The 24,099-nt window shown below is 38.4% G+C and overlaps 1 protein-coding gene across 9 annotated transcripts in view; it reads left to right on the top strand.

Moving 5' to 3' along the window:
• FHL2 (four and a half LIM domains 2) overlaps window positions 1-16,554 on the top strand; it is a 45,523-nt gene extending 28,969 nt beyond the window's left edge. For 8 of the 9 annotated variants that reach the window (XM_067563599.1, XM_067563598.1, XM_067563601.1 and 5 more), the window contains 4 exons: window positions 8,208-8,382; window positions 12,156-12,325; window positions 13,538-13,724; window positions 15,637-16,554. In XM_067563599.1, coding sequence (XP_067419700.1) covers window positions 8,208-8,382; window positions 12,156-12,325; window positions 13,538-13,724; window positions 15,637-15,788 — 684 coding nt within the window. In that variant the 3' untranslated portion in view covers window positions 15,789-16,554. Of the gene's footprint in view, window positions 1-8,207; window positions 8,383-12,155; window positions 12,326-13,537; window positions 13,725-13,947 lie in introns of all 9 variants that reach the window. The other variant, XM_067563602.1, reaches the window with a different exon arrangement.
• Window positions 16,555-24,099: the final 7,545 nt, after the last annotated feature.

Genomic DNA, 24,099 nt, shown 5'->3' with positions numbered 1-24,099 from the left:
GAGCATCAACCTTGGGTTTAATAGGTTTAAAATGTTATTGAATTTCTTTCCAAGTGATAAATGTTAATACTTCAACTGGTCATTTAACAATAAAAATACCACCAAAGTAACATGGGGCCAGGGGAGCTACAAAAGAGACAACATGCATGTCTCAGACAGTCTTGCAGCAGAAAGTGTCCACAGACACTTAACTTAACTGGCTACCCAGGAATTCCCCGTAGTAGGGTGGACTCACCACTGACAGATCCCTTTTCAGCAGAACATGATGTAGCAGCTGTTTCCTCTCTAGTTCCCTCTGGCAATGGTTGCTATGGAGCTGTAGAAGTCTGCCTGGTCTAGTGATTCAGCCCTCCAACCAGGTCATATTTTAGTCCCACCCCATTTCTGGGATAACAGAATATAATAATAATTCCAAGACCTTCTGTCAGGTCCCTGGCATCTGACCTCGGGTCTAATGGTCCTCCCATACTTCTCTCAGTGTTTTAAATCATTCTTATTCCCTTATGTCTGTGGAGTTTCACGCCAACTTACCAAGGCTGGTAGCGGACTCCCAGCTCACCCTCTGCCCTGGGTTCTAGTCCTGGAACCCTAGGATCAGCAGACAAACGTTGAAATCACACGCTGGCTTCCACCTCCAAGTTACTTTTTTTAGGGTGACCCCCCAACACCCACTAGTCCCGCATTTCCCCCAAGCTGTCTACCTTGCTGTGTCCAGCCGTCTCCAGGAACATTCAAAGAAGTTATTAAGTTCGCTGTTCCTTTAAAGAGACAATAAACAGCAGCTCATTAATTTAACCAGGGTTTGACAAACACTCTGTTTTAATCAAAGCATTGAAGTGGTTTATAGTAAGAGTGACACAAGTTTATTAAACAAAGAGTCCTATGTTTATGTGAAACCAAGTATAAGGAGTAAAGCTAGAAAGGGTTACAAGCAAACAAAAATAAAAATAGGCTAAAACTTAATTTCAGCAAGTTTCTTATCTTTACTCAGTTCCCAGAGACTTCAATCCCCTTGGTTGAAGGATCCAATGTTCAGTGATTTCAAGAGCTCTGACCTCTTTAATGCCTCAAGTGATGGATGCCAAAATGGCTTTTTCTCTCTACTTATCTCTTCCCAAAGTTCATTGACCCTGCTTCAAAAGGCAGAAAGGTTTCCTGGGGGTGCACGCTTTCATCCCCCCACTGAAATTGTTAAGTGGTCAGTGTTCACCTGATGGCTTTGTTTACCTTGCATGTAAATGTGCTTTACTTTATCTTTGGTCACACCTATCTTAATTTATATTGGAGATAGGTAGGTAGCTGCCTTCCCTCCTGTCTGGGAGATAACCTCTTTCTCCCTTTGGTCACAGAACTCATTGAATATCCATAATTCCTCATATAGTGTTAACACACACATTTCACAATGATATTAATCACCAGGGTGTCATTAGTCCTCAAATGATATACTCTACGACACTTTTTTAGATACAGATTATGACAACAGTGTGTTAGGTGCAATAAGTATGTCAGACCTGACAAGAGCTGCTGACAAAAAGTAGTCTCACCAAACCCTCAGTGGGCATCTGTGTCACATCCATCCCAACTGAAAAGTCAGTGGGAGGGCCCCTTTAGGAGACTTTAAATAGGTAAAAATGTTTTGCTACCCATGGCAGGGAACAGGGAATAATCTGAAAAATGATAAATTCAGTGCCAACTTTCCTATAGCTCATAAACACTCAGAATAGGGAAGGAAGGGGGTCTGACTGACCTGATAAACTGAAATCATATTACTCCCCCTCTCTAGAATGCACTTTTATTCTAAGGTCTCTTTCTAATCCCCTGAGAAGATATTTCCATGTGTTGACATTCAAGAATCCCAAAACTTGGACTGGGTTCAACAAATCTCAGACACAGTATTCAGGAATTAATCAGGATGAACTTTTCAACTCAGATTTATGGATTTAGGGAGTGTGGATGTTACCCAATATACATCTTCTGTGTTTTTAAACTAGACACTCTTTAATGGCAGATAAAGGTAGATAACATTTTAATATTTCAGATGATGGGGGTTTTTTCTAAGCATAAAGAAAAGACACAAACATGTCTTTATGGAGAGTGTTACTGCAGTATAGCAAATGAGACTTTCTCAGTAAAGACTTCTCAGAAGTCATTTGAAAGAATAACAAAACAGACAAATCATATCTACTATTGTAGTGTTCTTATTACTGCAGTACGTATCTAACCTTAAAATAGGTCTTAAAATAGTTCTCCTCCCTGCCCCCCGCCCCTCCCAAAAAAAACTCTATAAAAATATTAACAAGCCTTGTGATGCGAGTTTAGAATGAAGCTTATTTTAATAATTTTATCTATTGCACATAAAATAAAAACTGAAGGCCAATGTAGCATCTGTACTTGTTTTCTTGTTCAGGGTTAGCCTCTATACAGCTGAAAATTTTCAAACTAGAATTTGATACATTTAAGAAATACCCTTTGGACCTGATTCTCCTCTCATTATCCCAGTATAAATAAAGAGTAACTTCACAGAAGTTACACTGGTGGAAGTGAGAACAGAATCAAGACCTTATATTTTTTCCAGTCCTCAATGTTGCCGATGGAGTCCTGAGAATCTCCATTTGTTTATAGACTTCTGTTATGCCCTGTAGGCCCTTTGTCACAGCCATTGCCACTCTACTAATCTGAGGAGTCCCTCTGGAGCTGGCAAAGAGTTCACTGTTGCTTCAGGCATAGGGCCAGATTAATGTATAGGCAAATTAGGCCTGTGCTTAGAGCCCAAATTTGGGGAGCGGGAGAGCAGGGGCAATTTGGCCCAGCTGCTCCTTGTCACAATGAAGAAATGGCTGGGCCAGATCTGAGCAGCACTGCAATTTTGTGCACCAGGTCGCAACACCACTCAGTCAAATTGTGGTGTGGAAGCTGAGCTAAATTTGAGTGAGTGATGTTGTGACCTGCTGCAGAGGGTCAGATTAGAAGGTAGTGGCCCGACATGTATGTTTGCTTAGGGCCCAGAGATGGGTTAATTTAGTCCTGCATGGCACTTTTCTGTTATCAGTGGCCAAGTGGCTCAGTGCACTGTTTCCTCAGGGTCCTACAGCCTGATGGCCAGATATGCCAGAGACCAGAACTGGAAAGAGGATTTGGGTGCCTCATTCTCCACTGCTTTGAGGAGTCTTTTTCAGCTGTGGAAAGTGGGTGTAAAATGTTACCACATGTATGATTGACGTATTTGCTTTGAAAGCACTTCATATCCACTTTGCACAGGTATACGTGACTACACAGTGCTCAAGGCAGTGGGGGCCTGATCCTCCTTTGACTTACACCAGTGTAAGTCAGAAGTAGCCCCTTTGGAGTCAAAGAGGTGTAAAATAGGTGCAAGTGAGAGGAGAGTCAGGCTCTGGGTCTCCAACACAGCAATGCATAACACTATCCACTAAATTGCCTCTTTAAAGACATCTAGACCGAAGAAAACCTTTTTGGACTTAAATCGAAAGGTTTTTTTTAAACTTGCAATCTCTTTATAGTATTTTCATGAATGACTTTGAATATAATTAACAAATTATACAGATTGGTACTTTATTTGAAATATTGGTTTTCACAGAAACACAATTAACTAAATGACAACATGTGGTGTTAATAATACATCTGGCTGAGGCCATCATGTTATCTGTGAAAGTTTCTAGCTAATGTTTATAAAACTCTGACAGGCAGATTAAAAACTTTGTATACTGAATGGCAGGAGGCACTGGCAGACCTTAGAAAAATGCTCTGGTGTTGCTTTCAAAGCCATTGCACATTATCCATATGCCAACAGCTTCCTAAGATTGTCTCTTAAAAAAAAAGAGTGAATTTGTATTAAGAAAAATAGGCTTACGTTTCAAAGCCTGAGTCACTGGTGGATTTGTGCTACAACTTTTGTTTTTCCCACCCTTGCTTGAAACACTGAACATTCTTTCTGGAAATTCCTCTAGAATTTTCAAAAACTCAGATGTTCACCTTTGCTTAATTGCTTAGATTTGACTTTTGAGTTGATTTTATCATTCTTCATAATTTTTTTTAAAATAGCTTCTTTGCAGTCTCTGGCACAGAGAACAGCAATAATACAGAAAATACCTACAACTCCTCACCTTTCTAAGGCAGACCATAAGAAGACCTATAAAGGAAAAAATTCTCTTTGAAAAATCTGAGAAAAAAATTAAAAGGGGATTGTTGTGGAAGGCTACTGTGTCAGCATGTGGGCCAGAAATTAATCAAAAGGGTCAGTCTTAAATATGCACTGAAAACAGAAAATGAAGCTACCAATAATATATGGAACAAGAAGGTTATTTTCACAACACTTTAATTAAATCTCAATCCTTTGCTGAGCTGCAATTCTTATTTTGCTTTGGCACTGAAAATCTGACTTGTATCCTGTGTTGTGTTGTGCTGTGAGGAAGAAACACCAAGACACTTCACCTGTACATTTTCTAAGCAGTGAGGTGTTGGTTTTAACAGTCACAGGACCTGTACACCAAAAATTTACATAACACTTCAAAATCATACCTACTCTTCCTGCCTCAGAGTCTAAGGAGAACATTGTTTCTAGTAAAAATGCTGATGTTTCCACTAATTCATGAATACAAACATATTTGGTTACTTTCTTGTTCATAGCCTCTCTAATCTCTTTCTTCCTATTGTGGTCTCTGTGGAGACCAAGTTCAGTGGAAAAAGTAATACACTATGGCTTGAGTAATAAAGCCTGACTAAAAACAATACTGTTTCAAGACAATAAGGGATTTATACTTATAAAGCCTGGTAACTCTAATCTTACAGGTTTTTTTCAGTTAACATACATTATTCGCCTATAGTCATATCACAGAGGAGGAAAAATATATTGAATCCTGAATGTGTAAAATATGGAAGAATTATGGAAAAAATATGATCTCACCCTCACTTAAGAAGGCTTGACTTGGAGCAATTTGCTTTGAGGACAACCGTATGTAATTCAGGATTGACCTTAACAGAGGAAAGATCAGGCTCAGAAACACCCCCATCTTGCTTCGAATTCATACTATTAAAATGGTGTGTGTGGGGGGGTGTTAATCATCAAATGAAACCAGCTAGGGCAGGAAGATTATTTTTTGAGCTCAGAAGAAAAATAACTTACTTTTAAGTGCTAAATATTTTCCCCGTAGATTCTGCTACAGGTTTTATTTAAGCTCTGCATAGGCATGCAATTCCCCCCCTCTGCTTTAACCAGTAAAAACAAACACACACACACAGTTTCAACAGACCCATGATCCATCCATGGTAATCCTTCTACATTTCTCATCTAATTAAGTAGGCTGCTTGCATCTCACATCAATAGAATAACAAACTCTCAACTGTACGTCAGTTTGCACAAGCTGAAGCATACATTTTCAAAAACAGCCTCTAAAGTTGCAACCACAATATTGGCGATTAGGTTAAAAATCAGAGTCAATGGACACAATGGGCCAAATCCTCATCTCCACTCAGGCTGATTTATTCCACGTTGGTTACACAAAACAGCTATGAAGTCAGCTTAACCAGTCTCTTAAGGATGCCTTCTAGTGCAGGGGGGGATCCTTGGATGTCATACAGACATGATAGTGGCTTCTATGTCACTCCCTTCTGGCCTCATCTATGCAGTGAGGATGGATAGTGTGTCTTTATACCCATGATCCCTGCTGCTGGAACAGCTCTTCGCATTTGTGAACAGCCAATGTAAATTAGAGCAGGTCTGAGGATGCTCTAACTTACACCGGGGACTGGGCGAGTGATAGGACAATTTGGCTTCAAGTCACAGTTACACATGCAACTCAACCACAGCTCAGCATTTTATCTAAGCCAATATGTATACACTACATTTCAAGATTTAACCTATCTTTGCTTAGTTTTGATGACTCTAGAGAACATTTCATTGTTAAAGAAAAGGGAAAGCATAGGCTTTGTTATTTCCAACCTAAAAAAGTGCACATTACATTTTTTGGTGAGGCTTATATAAGCAAGAAGAAAAAAAAAAAAAGCAGTTAGATACCAACTTTGGAGGTAAAAATACTTTGAAGAACACAGCAACAAGGAGAAAAATCCTTATTTTTGTCAGTTTCCTAAGTTTAAAAATGCCTTCAGTTTCACAAAAGACAATAAAGAAAAATAGATTTGCTGTCATTCCATTTTTCAGCAAGCAAATTTCACATTTTGGAAAATTCTCTGTTGGCTATAGGTTGCACTTTTCCATGAAAAATGTTATTCCTTTGAGATCATGATTAGAGGTTGTTCAACTTCTTTTAAAGAAAGAAATGTAAATACTAATCTCTTCAACAAGTTAGTTTTTTTTAAATTTTGATGTTAGAAAATCTGATATTTAAGGATCAGAAACTGGTTGGTTTCAGGTGGTTTTGTCTGATGCGAACAGAGCAAGTTGTATGAATAAGTCTTTGAAAACAGTGAAATAAGAATATGGGTATTACACTTTGTGTGACCTCAGAGTTGGAAAAACAAGAACATCCTCAATTACTATTTGAAAAGAGATTTTGGGGGAGTTGAGGTAAGCAGGGCAGGTGTTCAAACATGATTTTCTCACTGTGCTGTTAATGTTCTGTCTGATTGACTGTAGAAAAATGCTGACATTCCTTGGTTCATTCTTCTCTCTTCTGTTCACCAACATAATTTAGTGCAAGTAGTTTGTCCAAATTATTAGTGAATCTTTAAATGGAAAGTGAAAGGTTAGTTTTTCCAGAGGATTTTAAAAATTGCCTTTTCATGATACAGGAATCAGTACAAACTGTGAGAACTTATACATTTAGAGGCTAGAGGTAAATGCCCTGTGGTAAGTCAAACATTCTGATTATTCTGCCTATGCTTTCCCTTTGAACAGCACTGAAATATAAATGTTTCTGAGTCACAATCTCAGAAGTGCTGCCATTAAGAGTGGAGTGATAGTGCCTTGTCTGGTATATTGATTGAGTTGTGCCACTTCCACAAATACTGCATTTACAGTGGTATAGTACTTCTAGAAGTGGGATCATAGAAAATGACATCTTGGGGTATTGGCTATGCCTGCAGGCAGGTCAGGCATTTTGAGGATACCTGCATATAGTCGAGGGTGATAGTGCACCCCAAATTTAGTTCCTTCCTGGTGCACAATGGGAATGGACAAAACTGAGGGTGTTGGGTTTTGCAAAATCTGATCATCAGGTTTTGGTTTAGGACCCATTTTATCCAAATGCCCAAAGCCTGAGGAGATGAGATGAATGGAGAAGAGAGGGGGCAAAAATGTAACGGCTTGCTGCCCTTTTATTTATTTATTTATTTATTGTGCAAAATCTTTTCGGTTGAGATTTATTTTGCAAAACCAGGATGGTTTGGATCTGGGTTTTGTCTGAAACACCAAAGATTTTGGGTGTTGTGGGACAAACCATATGGACCATCTTTACTGCGGACTTGGTTTTTTTAGTCATTCCTAGAAGGACCATCCTTGAAATCATTTTCTGCACTGATGTTTCAGTGGAAGGAATATCCCAATATCTGATCCTGATCCCAGTATCAGACTGTTCTAGAGTGGTACCTACAGAAATGATGCTATATCCCATCTATTTGGGGCACCCCTTACAAAGCAGCAACGTAAGTAACAGCAAAGTGGTAGCGACAGTTCAGACCCATCTTTAGCATCTAGGTAAAACTGAACTAAAGCTTAGCAAAGTTTAATTCTAGTCCTAAAAAGTGGAAAGAGTTAGGGTCAATTTGATCCTTAGTGTAAATCTATTAATAAATGGAATTAACACAGGAGATGAATATGGAACAAAGATTTCTGCCAAGAGCCACATTAGGAAGGAATGACCTAGAAGACAGCAATGCCCAAGATAGAGCTGGGAAACAAATTATATTTCTGTTCGTAACTTTATTCTCAGGGGAAATACCTAAATGAGACTACTTGTTTCTCTGCAACACTACAAAAAGCAAAGGTTACGCGGGTTTTGTTGTTGTTGTTTTTTGTTTAAAGCCTATTGAAAAGGAGACAGAATTGTCTTTTGCCCTTTTGAGTAACCACAGCAAATCAGTCATCATCAAGCAAGACAATTTGTTTTCCTGAGCTGTATGAATAAACCTCAAATCCTGGCTACATGATTCAGACTTGGATATGCTTGCATTCTCTCAGCTTCCAATTGTGTAAATTATTATTCTGTTTACTCTGTGGTTTTGGATTTCTACAGGATCTGTCCTACAAGGACCGGCACTGGCATGAAACCTGTTTCCATTGCTTCCAATGCAAGAACTCATTGGTGGACAAACCTTTTGCTGCAAAAGAGGAACATCTACTCTGTACTGAATGCTATTCCAATGAATACTCTTCCAAATGCAATGAGTGCAAGAAGACTATCATGCCAGGTTAGGATATGCCACTTTTCTTTTGGCTGTACTTTAAAGGCTTGCCCCAAACCCCACTCAAGCCATTGACAGTCTCTGAACTTCATTTCATTTGGTTTAAAGGCCAGAAGTAACCATCTCCTGTATATCACAGGCCATTCATTTTCATCCAGATGCCCTTATATTAAGCACAAAGACTTTAGGTACACTAAAGTATTTCAGTCCTCAGGAAATTAAACTGTGTGCCACTGGGAGACAGCAGGAGAGACAAAGATGTCCAAATTCCCAAGGCCCCTGCAATGGCAGGAAATTGGCTCAAATACACATACACACAAAAAGCTGGGTCAAATATCAAAACTAACCCCAGCATCCTTTGTAACAAATATCTTTACAATACTGAATGTCCTAAGCCATAATCTGATGGGCCAGTTGGGGACGTTATAACCTATGGTTTAAGTTATCCAGATCACTAATTTACAGAATATATCTCCATACATCTATTTTGCAAATGAAATGGATTAATAAGAGAACGGGGGGGGAGTCAGTCTCAGTTCTATTTTTAATTCAATTTTATTCATAAGCATTCACATAGTACCATAATCAATTTATAAATGATATATTAAAGTTTTATGCAGCCTGGACAGCCAAAGCTCTTACAACACCTTGCCTGCCTGCTTTTGTCTTTCTTTCTCGTACACCATCTTGCTTGGCTGCTGCCATTTGAAGAGAACTAGAGTACTTGTAAAGTTTAACTTTTTACTTAAATCACTAAAACCCACTTGAATTGCGGGATGATTGTCATAAAATTGCAGCTGAGTTATGGAGAAGCCATGGAAAATTGCGGAACAGGAATAATGGACGTTATTATTTGTGGTAATTAAGTCCATTATCATTTTTCCGCAATTTTCCCCTGTCAGCTGCTTAGGGATGAGAGCAAGGCTAAGAGCAGGGGCTTCCTCTGTCAGGCACCTGGGACTGACAGTGGGAACTCCCACTTTCAGCCCACACACAGTGGGGCTCCCGCTGTCAAAATTGCGATGGAAGCCTAATATTGCAGAATCCACAACTTGCACACTATTGCATTTTAAGTAGGGCCTTATAAATTGCTAAATCGGGAACTAAATACCTCCAGTTTAGCTTTTTAACTGAAAAAAGCATCCAGGTTGCCTCCAAAGTGCTATTGAGCAGAGAATCTAAAGAGATAGAACTGTTTCCCTTTCAAGTTCAGCTAGCCAAAAACCAGCTGGCTCTCAACAGCCTGAAATGTGGGCATATGGTAACAGACCACTGAAATACGCTCTGTAGTTTACAATGCCACACCATTCCATAACAATTTAAAGGCTTAAAAGGGTAGAGGTTGAGGTTGGGTCTGGAAATAGACAAAAACAGTTTTTACTCTTAAAATTCAGAAATCCACATGCATGCCTGGTAATGATCATTGAAATGATGTTACTTCAGCTAAATCATTTCTGAATTGACACACTCATGTCAACCATGTAAAAGTTGGCAAGTGTGCCTGACAGGCTGTGACATAAAAATTAGAGGGCCATGGGATATAAGATAGGATGTACAAATAGAAATCATGCAAATGTACTTAAAAGCCGATAGCCAAAATCTCTCCGGGTTCTACATTTGCACTCTCCACATCTTCAATCTATGTATTTTTTTTTAGGAGTGTAGATATATTACTTCTGTTTCATTAGTTGAGAACTATAGCTAATTATGTCATTTTTAATTGTGGGGAAGGGTTTTCATGTAGTCATCCCCTAGTGTTCAGCGTGCTCCGTTTATTTTAAACTTACAACCCAGACAGGAAATCAGTCAATCAAAAAAATTTGCAACCACACCCGTCTACTGTACGCAGCTAGTGCTGCCATCACACTTGGTAATCAGGCTGCTCTACACCATATATACCATTGTGTGTAGAGAGCTACATGTGCAGCATCAGTCTTCTCACTTACATAGTGTGCTATATGCTAGTCGGAGTGGTGAAGCAGCAATAGGGTCAATGACTGGGAGGACTAATTCAGAAAGACCCAAAGCAGACAGGAGAGCTTAGATGCATATCTAAATGATCGTTGATGCTGCTCTTGTTGTTTATTTTGCTCCACCAAATGTTCAATTTACATTTAATAAAGCAGTTTTGTGACATTACATTAGACACTACAGTAATTAAAAGGCAGATCGTGTGGGCCTCGTGCAGGCTAACCTCCCATTGTCGTCTGTCTGGTGGATATATAATTAACAAGGGAGCCTCACTGGACTGTGTTTCACTATCATCACTGCCCAATCAGAGCCTAATGAATCTTGCCTCCCAACCAAAGGTGTGAAAACAAATATTTCACTCCAGCATGCAACCCGCCTCAGATTCCAGATCTCCTCTCATTAATAGCCCAACATTTCTTTTTCTTCAGTGACTGATTTGGTTGCTCCTATCTCATCTGAAAATTACATAAGCAGTACGTGTATGATTAGATTATTATTAATATAGTGCGTTTATAAAATAAACACTGAGGCATTGTAATGTCATGAAGCCAGATAATTATCAATTAATATATTTGCTATGCTGCTGTGAATCAATTATTGCTTTATTATTTAATTTTTGGTTTTTAAAAATATGTCCTATCATATGTCTCAGGGCACATTTTAGAAATATAAGATGAGAAAAATAAGTGAAGGAATGAAACACTGTGAAAAGATCTAAAATATGAGGGAGGAGACGTGGGAAGACCCTTGGATAAATCCTTTTGGCATCCATTGAAATCAATCATTCAAGGGCCAAATCTGGCCCTGAGCCACTAGATAATACCTGATTGCCATAAATTGATATTCTTTTAAACATAAATATAAGATCCATGCATTATGTTTGACAATACAAACCGTAGTCATTTCTTTAATAGATATATTTTGCTCCTGGCCTGGATGATTTCTGTTCTAATTTGTTGACATAGAAAAAAATATGAATCAATGCAAGGAGAAGTTTGCATATGAAAATGCAGCATCTATGATACCTGTGATATTATCTGGAATGGTTGAAAATGCACCTCTGAAATGCTTGCTTCAGTTGGGGCAAGAAAAGGGCTTAGTTTTCTGACTCCAAAGAACTAAGATTGTCTCAAGTTTGTTCTTCATTTCTCAACAAAAAGCATGGTTTCAAGGCAACTGATTTCAGAGAAAGTTTGAATGGAAATGCAGCCAGCCAATGATGCTCACAAGATCTAATGCTGCACTATTTAAATCACAGAAGATTGTATTATAGATTTTGTTATAGACTTCAAAGGCATAGAGCAGATGTGATGGGTATGTCCTAGCCCAACTAGTAAGTACATTTTACTGGAAAAGGGCCAAGAACTAACATAATTGGCCTTTCCACTGGACTCACCATCTTGTGCTTGTATCTAAGGCACAAACACAAAGCAGAAACTAAGTGAAGGAATAACAGTAGGACTTCAATAGAAGGTGTAGCACAGAGTGAAGGTAAGGCTAATACTGCAGATTTCACAAGAATTCTTAATGAATAAATTTTCACAGTCCCATCTGAAGGCAGCTTGAGGCTCTGTTTTTAGCAGTAGCTACTCCTTTCTCATTATCACAACTCACACACTCTGGAAACTTCCTCTGTGAATAGCATCCAACTCCTTCCTATGCTAACTGGAAAAGTGAATAGATTTTATATCTAATCGCTATACAGATTCTAGCTATCAGTAGAACCACTTCAAAAACACAAACAATGGTTAAAACTGCTATAACTGTCAGCATGAAGTGCTTCGTCTTGTGCTTTGATCTCATGACAGGTACGCGCAAGATGGAGTACAAGGGCAACAGCTGGCACGAGACCTGCTTTATCTGCCATCGTTGTCAACAACCAATTGGAACAAAGAGCTTCATCCCCAAAGATAATCAAAACTTCTGCGTACCCTGCTATGAAAAGCAGTTTGCCATGCAGTGTGTCCAGTGTAAGAAGGTATTATTCTTATTTTATGTATCTCAGATTTAGAAATTTGTCATACCTACCAAATTGGTGGTGGGTTTTTTGTTTTTGTGTGTGTGAGATCAGTATGTTATGAAAAAAGTGATAAAATCAACTTACCTTAGGAAATGCAGTACAGTTTTAGGGTCCAATTCTGAAAACCCGTATTAAGAAGCTCAGTGCTTACTACTGTAAGATGTTTGCTACAAAGGGATGGCACCTTTAGCTCTGAGTGTGGGAAAGGCACACAGGGTGAAATTTTCAAATTAAATCACTCAGCAGTGATCCAACCCAGCTCCCATAGAAATCAATATTATCCCATTGACTTCAACAGGAGCTGAGTTAAACTATGCTGAGTCCTCTTGGAAATCCCAACCATAAAGATCAAGAGGAAAAAAGAAAGATTTACCATGTTTATAACATATATTTTCTGAAATCAACATTTTGAAGTCATTACTCAGTAATAGGTGTTTGCAGGATCAGGTCAATGGTTTGCACAACATATTTCCTACAATTCACATACCACCATTCTATAGCGAATTAGAATTTAAAAATACCCAGGGAAGAAATAAATTCATGATTTCATCCTGCAACCCAAAGTCTTGTGGCTGATCCCTTGCTCACGCAATTTAGTGTCACTAACTTCAGTAGGATTGTTTGAATAAGTAAGGACTCATTTTGTGATGGATGCCCAGGACTGGGTCTAAAGAGATGCAAGCAAAGGAGAAGAGAGAGATTTTCAGCACATTTTTTAAATTAAATGGTCTATTGATGAGGAGGAAAAATAAAAGGAGGCTGTTTCAGACAGCAGAAGCAGTAGAGATAAATTATTTCACCACCAGGGATAGGATTATGTGAAAGCATAGAAAGAAGGCCAATGTTGAGATGAGTACAAGGAAAGGAGAAGAAAGAAATATGATAATGAAGCAGACTGGAGTAAGGGTTTTATTATACAAAGAGGACAATTTTGAGCAAGATTACAAGATGAACAGGGAGCAATGAGTTGTTTAAAGATGAGATTTTGCATAATTGGGAAATACTGAAGGATAATCACTTATCCCAAACTAAAGCTTTCCTCTCAAGATCAGTTCCTGCCAGTAATCATGTTATTCCTGGTTTAAAATTTAAAAAAATAAAAATAAAGTTATCCTTGGTAAGAATGTGACCTCACAAAACCTTTTCTATTCTTGAAAAAAACAAACACAGGCTATCACTACAGGAGGGGTTACTTACCGGGAGCAGCCATGGCACAAGGAGTGCTTTGTTTGTACTGGATGTAAGAAGCAATTGTCTGGACAGCGCTTTACCTCCCGGGATGAGTTTGCATATTGCCTGAGCTGCTTCTGCAATCTCTATGCGAAAAAGTGTGCTGGATGCACCAACCCCATCAGTGGTAGGTGTCTTGCTACTGTGGTCTTCAGAAATATAGAAGCAATTAATTTTAAAAATATTTGTTAGAAGTGTAGTGGTTTCAGGTTAATTTAAGAGACCCAACAAGTATCCCAATTATATCGTACCGTGAATTTGAGCACTTTTACTTGTGCAGTTTTTGGAATCTTGAAAAAATTGGAATGAGTCCTTATTTTGAATGTTTCTCCTTTTCATTTGATTTCCAGGGAACCTGTAGACAGATCCTAAGACAGCTATGCATTTAGTAGGACATACATACTCCATATGGTGTTCAACATGCTTTTATTACTGAGACACTACTGTACTCACCAACAGTAGTTTTCCTGCCAATAGAAAGTATATCTAATTATGCCTCATATTTGACTGCAGTGGAGTATTTCCTGGATTTTCAGGACAGGGGCCTAGAAATCACAAGGCTTTGAGACACTGCCATCTAGTATAAAAATATTAAAGAGAACAATTATACAGTGCTTTATTAACATCACTAAGCATAAAAATATAATCCTCTATGTGAGGTGGCTGACGCTTTGCACATGTGAGTTATACAGTCCAAGACTGAGGTTCTGAGCCAGAACAACAATAGATTCTCTCATCTGGCACTAACATTGCACTGCCCCAGGCCACTTCACTCTTTGCCTGTCTGTTAACACTTTCCTACCATTACCAATAGTGCACTTTGGATCACACACTTAGTGTTTCTTTGCCATCAACAAAATTCAACATTTCCGGTCCATCTTTATACTGCAATCTCCCTCTTTTTGGCACTAATGTCTCTTTCCTCCCAACTATCCAAAATCCTGCCAAAATCCTCTCTCACCTGTCACTTCAACCACATTGCACACACCCTTTTCAGTCTCTTGCCTGACTGGGTCTGTACTGTGCCCTCAGCATCAGGTTCAAACAGCTTGTTCTTGCTTTCAAGGTCCTGCCACACATAGCTCAGATCAAAATCTGGGCCCTTATCTCCTTTCACATTCCCCCAGTTTCTGCTTCACCAATGAGGTCACCCTTGATGGCCCCTTCACCTCTTTCTCTCAAATATTTTTGCACTTTCTTCCCATGCTTCTCCTTCTTGACACTCACCCTCCTCAAAACTGTTTGTCAAGCCATTGCCTTCACTTTACTCAGATCGCTATATCCCAATTCAACAGCATCTCCACAACGGAGCAAGTTTACATCAAAATAAACAAACTCAACCTACCAAGACATATGTATCCCTGTACTGAATATCTTATTTCTGTAACCCATGTCCTTCCTCACTGTTCTGACTCCTTGGTATATATTACATTCCCATTTCTCTGTCAAATCCATTAGTCAAGGCCCAAGTCCATTACTTAAACTCCAGTTCTTCCATTCTCACTCACATCCAGTAGCATCTTATTCTGAGAGTAATAGATTTGAAAGCCGTGGGACTGCTTGAAAATTAAGGGCTGGTCTTGCTAGAAAATTACATTGAATCGTTTATGTCACTTAGGGGTTTGAAAAATCTACACCCCCTGAGTGGCATAGATAAGATGACCTAAGTCCTGATGTAGACAGCCCTAGATCGATGGAAGAATTCTTCCATTGACTTAGCTACTGCCTCTCTGGGAGGTGGATTACCTACGCTGACAGGAGAACTGCTCCTGTCAGCATGGGAAGTGTCTACTCGGAAGCTCTACAGAAGCGCAGCTGTAGTGTTTAAAGTGAGATAAGCCCTAAGATACTCCTCACCACATGTAAGGATGTCAAAATTAGGCTAATGCAAAGCAGAAATGGTATTCTCTCTCACAAAAAGTTTCTTTCACTGCCTTACATCAGATATCAGTAGCAGTCCCCAAATAGCATTCTTACACTAAGTCACCTGATGATTGGTTCTCCATTGTTTTTCCTTATTGCTTTTGGTTTTTAAATAGGACTCGGAGGAACCAAGTATATCTCCTTTGAAGAACGGCAGTGGCATAATGACTGCTTTAACTGTAAGAAGTGTTCTCTTTCATTAGTGGGCCGTGGCTTCCTCACAGAAAGGGATGACATCCTTTGCCCAGAGTGTGGGAAAGATATTTAAAAATTAAAACAAGGAGGAAAACAGCTGTGCTTGCAATACGTATTTTTTTAAATATGCGTTGGTGTGTACTAGCTTTAGTCAATCATATGAGGACTTGATTCTTCTGTGTTTCTCAGTACCATTCACATCACATAACCTTTTTTTCCCTCCAGACTGTCCAAATCCAGAGGTGGGTTAGGGAGGTCAGGGGGCACAACAAATGATTTCAGAATCTCTAGATGTGTGTTTGATGGTTATGAATTAATAGAGTTAACCAAAATCAGTGCAAGACTTGAGATATGAAACATTTTGGATGTTATTGACATAACATTTTTTTTCTTCACTGAAAATTTGAATTTACAAAGTCGGCTTAGTCTGTAAGAGAGTGATATGTTTGAAGGATTACAATGGCTATTGTGCTTTAACTTCATAGACAAAGATTCAGGATGAAATCTTTGACCCACTGAAGTAAATGGCAAAACTCCATTTGACTTCAACGGGACCAGGATTTCAAGCCCCGTGTTCTTGGAATGTGTAATTGCAGTGTGCTGTCAAGTGTGTAGAAAGAGATGAGAAGGTAGGGTTTGTATCAGTGTTGAAGGATCTGTGCCATGCCTTAACTAAGAGAAAATGATTATTAATCATTTAAGTGGGAGTGTTCTGTAACAAGTATTTTATTGCATGACTAGATGATCGCGTGAAGTACAAAGTCTGATTGTCAGTATCATTTGAAATTACACTGCATACTGTATTTCTTCAAATAATAAAATCATTTTAAAAACTTCAATTTTTTTGTGATTTTTTTAATTACTTTTAATGTGTCAACATTTTCTAAAGTAGAGTATAAATAGAATGCTTCCAAAGTTTAAAAAAAACCACATAAGCCATATAAATACAACCCACTTCCCTGAAGTAGTAGTGACTTTGCAGGGTTATCTCCTCAAATGGACACACCAAAATAGCAAACAGAAATGAGTAGTAACTGAATTGTGTAAAAAGACCAAAGTAATGTCATGCACTGCAATAATTAGTGTATGCTCAATTGCCATATTTAAAAATCTAGCAAAAAGGATTCTTCTGAAAATGAAGTTTTAAGTTCAACTATAATTTAGGAAAGGGGTCAATTTAGACTCCATATGGCCTTATATAAAAATGCTGACCATGTCCAAAATATTGTGGGATTTTATGGCTGAAACAGCAATTGGAGAAAAAAACTGAGTGTCGTTTTTTGTTTTCTCATCTAATTTATTATGAAATATCTGGAAGCATTTGCAGACATTGATTTCCGTAAGTGTTTTTAGCCCTCATTTTTGCTAATAACAGCTCACAATTAATAGGGATACGTTCTTATATCATGAAGTATCTTCTCTGGAAGATCAGAGGGCAAAGTTCTTGCCTTTAGCCAGAGCTCGCTGAACTATTCATTGTAAACTGATGCTCTTCAGAAAAATGGAAACCCAAATTTAATTAAACAAAAAAGCAACATGAACTATGGCTGGGCGGGGGGTGGGAAGGGATTTGAAAAGCAAATAGCCTAAGATATAACTAACAGTTTTCAAGTGGCATTCTGCTTTTGGCCTCATCCCACAAAACACACTCAAGGCATGCACCAATATCCATCTAAAACACACCTTGTTGTGGCTTCTGACCTATACTGTTCTTAGTTGGATTTGAAGCGTTACTGTCTTTTGGCCTAATATAAGCAGCCAGGTAGTATTTTAGCATTACCAGGCTAGGATTAGATGCATTGGTAGGACCTTGCTCCAAAGGGGATGGGTCAAATCCTTCCCTGTAGTATGAGTACTCTATCCCTCCACCTGTTCCAGTTTGAATTCATCTATCTAAACATGGGAGACCAGAATTGCATACAGGAAGAGCTTACTGAACATTGAAAAATATAATAATTCTTCTCTCCTCTCCCCACTAAAAAAAAAAAAAAAAAAAAGATACAGTTCTCACAGCTGAATGCAGTTGTCAGCCGCAAGCTTCCCCAGAACTGGATACAGTGTAATAGTTACCTGAATTGTTTTACACACTACTTTTATAAGTAATTCCTAATTTAAACCTTTTTTTGGTAACAATGCACCATTGCTGACTGATATTTAACTTTAATTATTTTTGCCTTCTGCTTCTTATCTGTCTTGGTACTGGTGTGATTTAATGGACTGAAAATAGAGCTGAGAACCAGCAACTTTTCTGGGTATGTGTATGCAGCACTGGGCAATTCAATTCACAGATCAATTTCCCCTCATTTAACACTAAAATAATACTTACCTTCCTCAAATTTATACAGTGCTTTTATAAAATGGGAAAGTTGTCTGAGAGCTATTTTTTTAATCATCTACCTATCATCTATCATTTTTCTATACCATATTTGTGAATTTAATTATTTCTCAGACATGAACCTATTTATGTCTTTTTATTCAATCTTATTTCATTGATATCAGCCAGTTTCTCTAATTTATCAAACTTGTATTTTTGAATCAGACCTTCCAAAGTGTTTCTGATCCCTCCCACTTTCATATTACCTGCAAATATTTCAGTTCAGTTACTGTGTTTGCCTAGTACAAGACGACTTCTGAACACAAGACTCTCACTATGCTACAACTGGTATGAATTAGTAACAAAGATTACTGGTTGGGAAAAACTGACCTAGTATCTCCAAATGTATTCATGAATGGACTTTAGCTGTTGGCTAGTCTATGAATTTTTTTTTTTAAGCTTTAAATTCACCAGTGAAGGATGACTTTAATCCAGCCATATGCTGTTTATTTTTCATTTACGTAATTCTTTCTAGGTCTAAACTCAAAATGTAGCTAACACTGTAAGAACTTAAGAGAACACAGGAGAGGTTTATTTTTACAAAAGTCACAAAGTAACATACCTGCCAGGACAAATGTTAATTTTAACTTTGCACAGCTACTGTTGCAACATATGTATTCCTATCCAACACCTTTTGCTCTGGCACCATTTCTAGTTTTGATTTGCTACAAAGAAAACCGTGACACACAAAATGTGCTGGTAGTGGAATAACAACATGAAAAACAATCCACTGAAGGAGACCCCTGGCATAAACTTCAAGAATGATGGCCATGTCAGACAGTGAATACCCTCTTTATGCACTTTTCAGATGGAAGTAATCTATATTCAGCAGGAGTTGGAGAAGATCAGTAAGTTAATTATACCTCACATCCTTTCAGAAAATAAGAATTTCCCTGTCACAGTTACCTCTGCAAATCAGTTTGCAGAATAAAGAGAGAAAAAAAAAGCAACTCTGGAAATCTTTGTACCCAACATAAGTTACTTATTATCTGCAATGAAGCCCCTTTAAAAACTAAAATTAGTAGAACAGTACAATTTGTGCAGGTGACTCTCACATACACAATTAGTTCACAGTTCTGTTTGCACAGGTCATATTATTTAACAAATATAAAAAAGCCCTCCAGTCCCATACAATTCTGGTTTTATAACATCAGATAAGTGAACCCTATCATTTTCATCATCATTGACTTTCTACATGAGCAAAAATGCGCTTACCACTCATACAATACTACCCACCTAGGTCCTTATACCACATCTACCACCATGGTATCTGATCACCTTACGGATTGCATTCAGGATGATTCTCCAAGCAGCGTGCCAGAAAAGTGATATCCTAGGCATTGTAAATAAATTATTCCAAAATACTGTGGCAATTGTCCTTTAAACTATATGCCTGGATGTATGGAAACCATAAGCACAGATGATATATCTTTTTCTATGTATTTTCAGAATGTCACTTCTGTTTTCTGTATCCATGTTTGCATCCCAGACATCTGTTTCCCATATACAGCAGGTTACCATCTGCCAATCTAAATCCTCCAAGTGTTTCCATGTTGTTGGTCACTAGAAAAATTCATTTTTATTTTAAGGGGCATTGTCAAGTTCTTGGTTATATTGGGAATGAAGATTAGAAAATAATCCATCATGTTTCAAGTTATATGCTGAAAACCCCAATGAGCAAACTAACCAGACCAAATTAATCTCTTCACTGCTGGTCCACAGAAGTTCTATGGGATTCCTCAGATATCTAGCCAGTTCCAAGGGGAACTTGGGTACAGGCCATATTCCACTAACTTAGGCATTAAACAGACTTCCAAGCTTGTTATCTACAGAGAACTAAAGTCAGGTTCATCCATCCTATTTGTTATGTTTATTGTTTAAGTTCATCAGTTTTAGATTAGTATGCTGGTTGAATCAACAATGGAAAGCAGTATATTTAGAATTTAATTTACTGTCTGCTGAAGCATGCAGCAGGCCTCAGGGGTAAAGGTAAGTGCTGCTTTCTAGTATCCTAGGTCTGTTTTATCTTTACATCATTCAATGTCAGAAAATTAAATTTTGAAAAACTGTACAACATACTGAAAAGTTCTGACAGCCCAACTCACTCCCTCTCTGCCAGTTTTATGTTCCAGCAGAGTTCATATGATGTCACCAGCTGTGCAAGCTGGTGCACTACAACGAATGAGATGAAACATGCTTGTAAATTGTATGCTGGAAACCTCTCTCATCATTTAGCTATTACTCTGAAACCAATGGATTTTTAGAAGTCCTAATGTAGGTCATTTTGATTCTACTATAATGGTTGCACATACCATTTGTTATTCTCTCAGCCAACTATTTGGGCATCATGTGACCCTCAAAAGAACTGCTTATGTTCTACTTTTCATACAAAAATAATTCCTTCATTTGAAAACAAACACAGAAGTAACAGTACTCAAAATAAATGTGGAAGCAGAAAACAAATAGTAATTTTCTTACAAGATACTGTTATTTTAGGTTTAATTCTAGTGAAAAGTTGGATCACAGTGACTAAGAATTCCCTCTTATACTTCTGAAAAAAGCTTTGTCAAACCACACAAATGCATTCTTCCTCAGGAAATTCCAAGGGAGCCTCCTGTAGCTTTTCTTTCCTGAAATTGCCTCCTGCAGGAGGCAGTAACATGATTAGTTTCTTCCCCAGGTTGAGCTTCTGACTGACTCATGTTAATAGTTTTAACAGGTCAAGCTTGGGGCCTGAACTTCTTGACAGTGTTCTTTAAAAAAAAGTAGGTGAGGACCTGAACAACCAAGAGGTACTCTAGGTATTTGTGAAAAGTTCCAGAGGAGAAGCCGTATTAATCTGTATACAGCAAAAACGAGAGTCCTGTAGCACTTTAACAAATTAAATTTCTGCAGGCCTAAGCTTTCGTGGGCTGCAACCCACTTCATCAGATGCAAGAAATAGAAATCAGATAGGGGGTATATATATATATATACACACACACACACACACACACACACACACACACAAGGGTAAAGAACGACAATGGGAAGGGTAGTTGTTAGCAAAGTCCATTCAGTTAGAGTAGATGAGGCCTATTCACAACCATTGATTAGAAGGTGAGAATGTGTGAACAGTGACAATTACTTCTTGTAATGAGATAACTATTCCAAGTCCCTATTCAGACCCAGTTTGATTGTGTCAAGTTTGCATATGAGTTCCAGCTCTGCAGTTTCTTGCTGAAGTCTGTTTTAGAAGGTTCTTTTAAAAAAAAAAGTATGACAACTTTCAAGTCAGCTACGGAGTGTATTTGTGTTGTGCAAAATCTAGAATAACCCAAAAGTCACTGCTAACTACACCTCTGACCCCTGCTGGTCACTTTGAGTGCATCTTCTTCTCTCAGGTCTTAAGCCATCATCAAGACCAGGGGCGTCAAACTCGCTGATGGTGACGGGCCAAATTGTCGTAAACTGCACTTCACAGGGGCCATACAATACCCTCCGGCAAAAAATTCGGGCCATCTTCCCCTTTTCGGCGGCGGGATTTCGCAGGGGACCTAAGTGCATTGCCACTTTAAGGGATTTCGCTGTGTCCGCCATCGACGCTTTAAGACTCTTAAACCGGCAATGCCGTAGGCAGAGAAATCTCTTTAAGTGCCAATGCATTGCCGGTTTAAGAGTCTTAAAGCGTCGATGCCAGACGCAGAGAGATATCTTTAAGTGCCAATGCCCTCACTTTGGTCGGCAGCACCTCTCAAAAAAATTGGCCGGACGCAGGCTGGATCAAAAAGGTTTGAAGACCGGATGCAACCCGTGGGCCGTATGTTTGACACCCCTGATCAAGACTGTCTCTTTAGGTGGAATCACACAATTCTCCCACTTTCAGACCAGGCATTGAGCTGTAGTTAGTGGTGCTAACTGCAATTAGCTTAGCACATCTGACAGGCTTAGCTCCTTGCATATCTGTTCCCTCCAGGAGTAACAACAGTGGTAACCAGTGACCAAACAGCTTTCTTAAAGAAAAGTATTATTAATTTAGAACAGCATTTCAAAGACAACCCATCTTAAAAAACAATAAACCAGCCTATATACATACTTGACTTTCCCTAAGGCTCACCATTTCCTGGATCTGGGAAATACCCAAATCTTTCTGATTTCTGCAGAGCCTCTTTCTGTGTCAACCTGCCCCCCCCCTTGAAAACTGACCTCCAAAAAGGGCTTTTTAACTGTTTAGTGTTCTTTCAGTCTCTGGATTCCCACACTGACAAAACAAGGCTTGCATTTTGACTAGAGGCAATGTTTTCTCTCACCAGCTTGTAATGGCCCCTGAAGTGTTTGTTTGGAGGTTGCTTATCTGGAGCCATTGTGTTGTTTCCTTAATTGTTTTCCCCACAAGCCCCCTAGTAAGCTGGAACAATACATTCATACAGAAAAGTGTTCTAACCCAAAGTACTTGAACTTCATCTCACCGACCAGCTCTCACTGTTTTCATAAAAGTATCACCTCTCAGAATACTTAGATTATTACATGGGACATGGAATTACTGTCACACAACAACACATTGATTTTATTACAATTGTTTTTTAAGTTATCACTGAAACTTTGCGAAATAGGTGTGCAACAGAAGCAGCTACCATGGCAAAAAGCAAATCAACATCTGAGTGAAAAATTCTGACGCAAAATACAATAGCATTGCAACTCATTTCTACAGCAGTGAGCTGAACCAGGCATAACTGGATTGGATGAAGCCCTGGAATTCATGTCTAAATCTTCTCTATCCTGTACAGAAGGGAAGCAATCAGTGATTTCTGCAGCCCCCTTTATGAGTCAGGATATAGGTGCACGAGAGGGTAAACCCTAAAGAACCCATTTTTGTGGATGAAGCCTCTGTGAACAGCCAGGGACAGGAGTTGCCTTAGCAATATAACTTTAAGGAAGCAGATGGGAACATAGGCTGTCCCAAGGCAAGCATGGAGACATGGACTCCCTAGCTTTCTATGCATCCACCTGACTTATCCCTCAGGGAGCCAAAATTGAAGCCAAGACAAAATGGAAAATTTTTCAAGGAGAATCTTGAAGAATTTTCCTTTCCTAAACTCCTTCCTCCAGGTTTTACTGTCAGCAGTGGAAAAACTAGATCTGGCCTAGAGTTTTTCTATTATCTTGTATTGTTAAAAATAAAACCAAACCCCTGATGTTCTTTGATTTGTTTTTTAAATGAGTAGCATGGAGACATGTGGCCATTTATTTTATGGGGGAAAATATCAGAAAGTTAATCTGAATAAAATTAAACATTTAAAAATGCTGTTCAGATTATTTAAACATACACAACCAGAGCAGGGAAATGTCTACTTAAAATCTAGCATAACTGAGGGTAGACAAAGCCAGTTCTTCCCTAGAGCATAGTTGAGGTCAAATCAGATCTAATGGTTCCCCCCCTCTCACCTTAAAACAAGAACAAGAACTAAGGGTTCTTTAAATATAACCATCATATTACAGAACACTAGAGACTGCAAGAAAGGGATACTTGAACAAATAGCTCTTTATCTGTCATTGGTATCTGTCTTCTAGGAGCTCGGTATTTGATCAAAATATGTTGATCACGTTCATTCTTTAAGCTAGTTTAAGTTGTGTGGTGGTTTGTAAGATAATCAAGTATATGGCTATCAAGAAAATTGTTAAAGCATTTAAAAATGACATTTTAGAAATATGAAAAGATTTATGGTTTTAACTGTTTTGCCAATTTATTCCTTTATTTCTGTTTGAAAATGTATGTATCTCAATTATTTAGAAAATATCTGCCTTTCAAATAAATTCCTAAACTGTGCAGTCTTTCTTCCAAGAATGAACATAATTTATATTCAAGGACCTTTAGTTACGGAATAGCCAGAAAGTTTGACCTACATGTACAAATTCGGTTGCCATAACCTGTACGTACAAAAGGCATCATGTAAGATATTATATGGAAACTGGTAACACATTGCTCATTAATATTATTGCATGATGCATGTATGGGCAGTATATAAAGAAT

Source organism: Emydura macquarii, unplaced genomic scaffold (assembly GCF_026122565.2).
Source record: "Emydura macquarii macquarii isolate MOO-44397 ecotype Brisbane River unplaced genomic scaffold, CSIRO-AGI_Emac_v2 contig_2531, whole genome shotgun sequence".
Lineage (NCBI taxonomy): Eukaryota > Metazoa > Chordata > Testudines > Chelidae > Emydura > Emydura macquarii.
The sequence above is the reverse complement of the archived record's forward strand: the minus strand, read 5'-3'. Positions and strand labels throughout refer to the sequence as shown.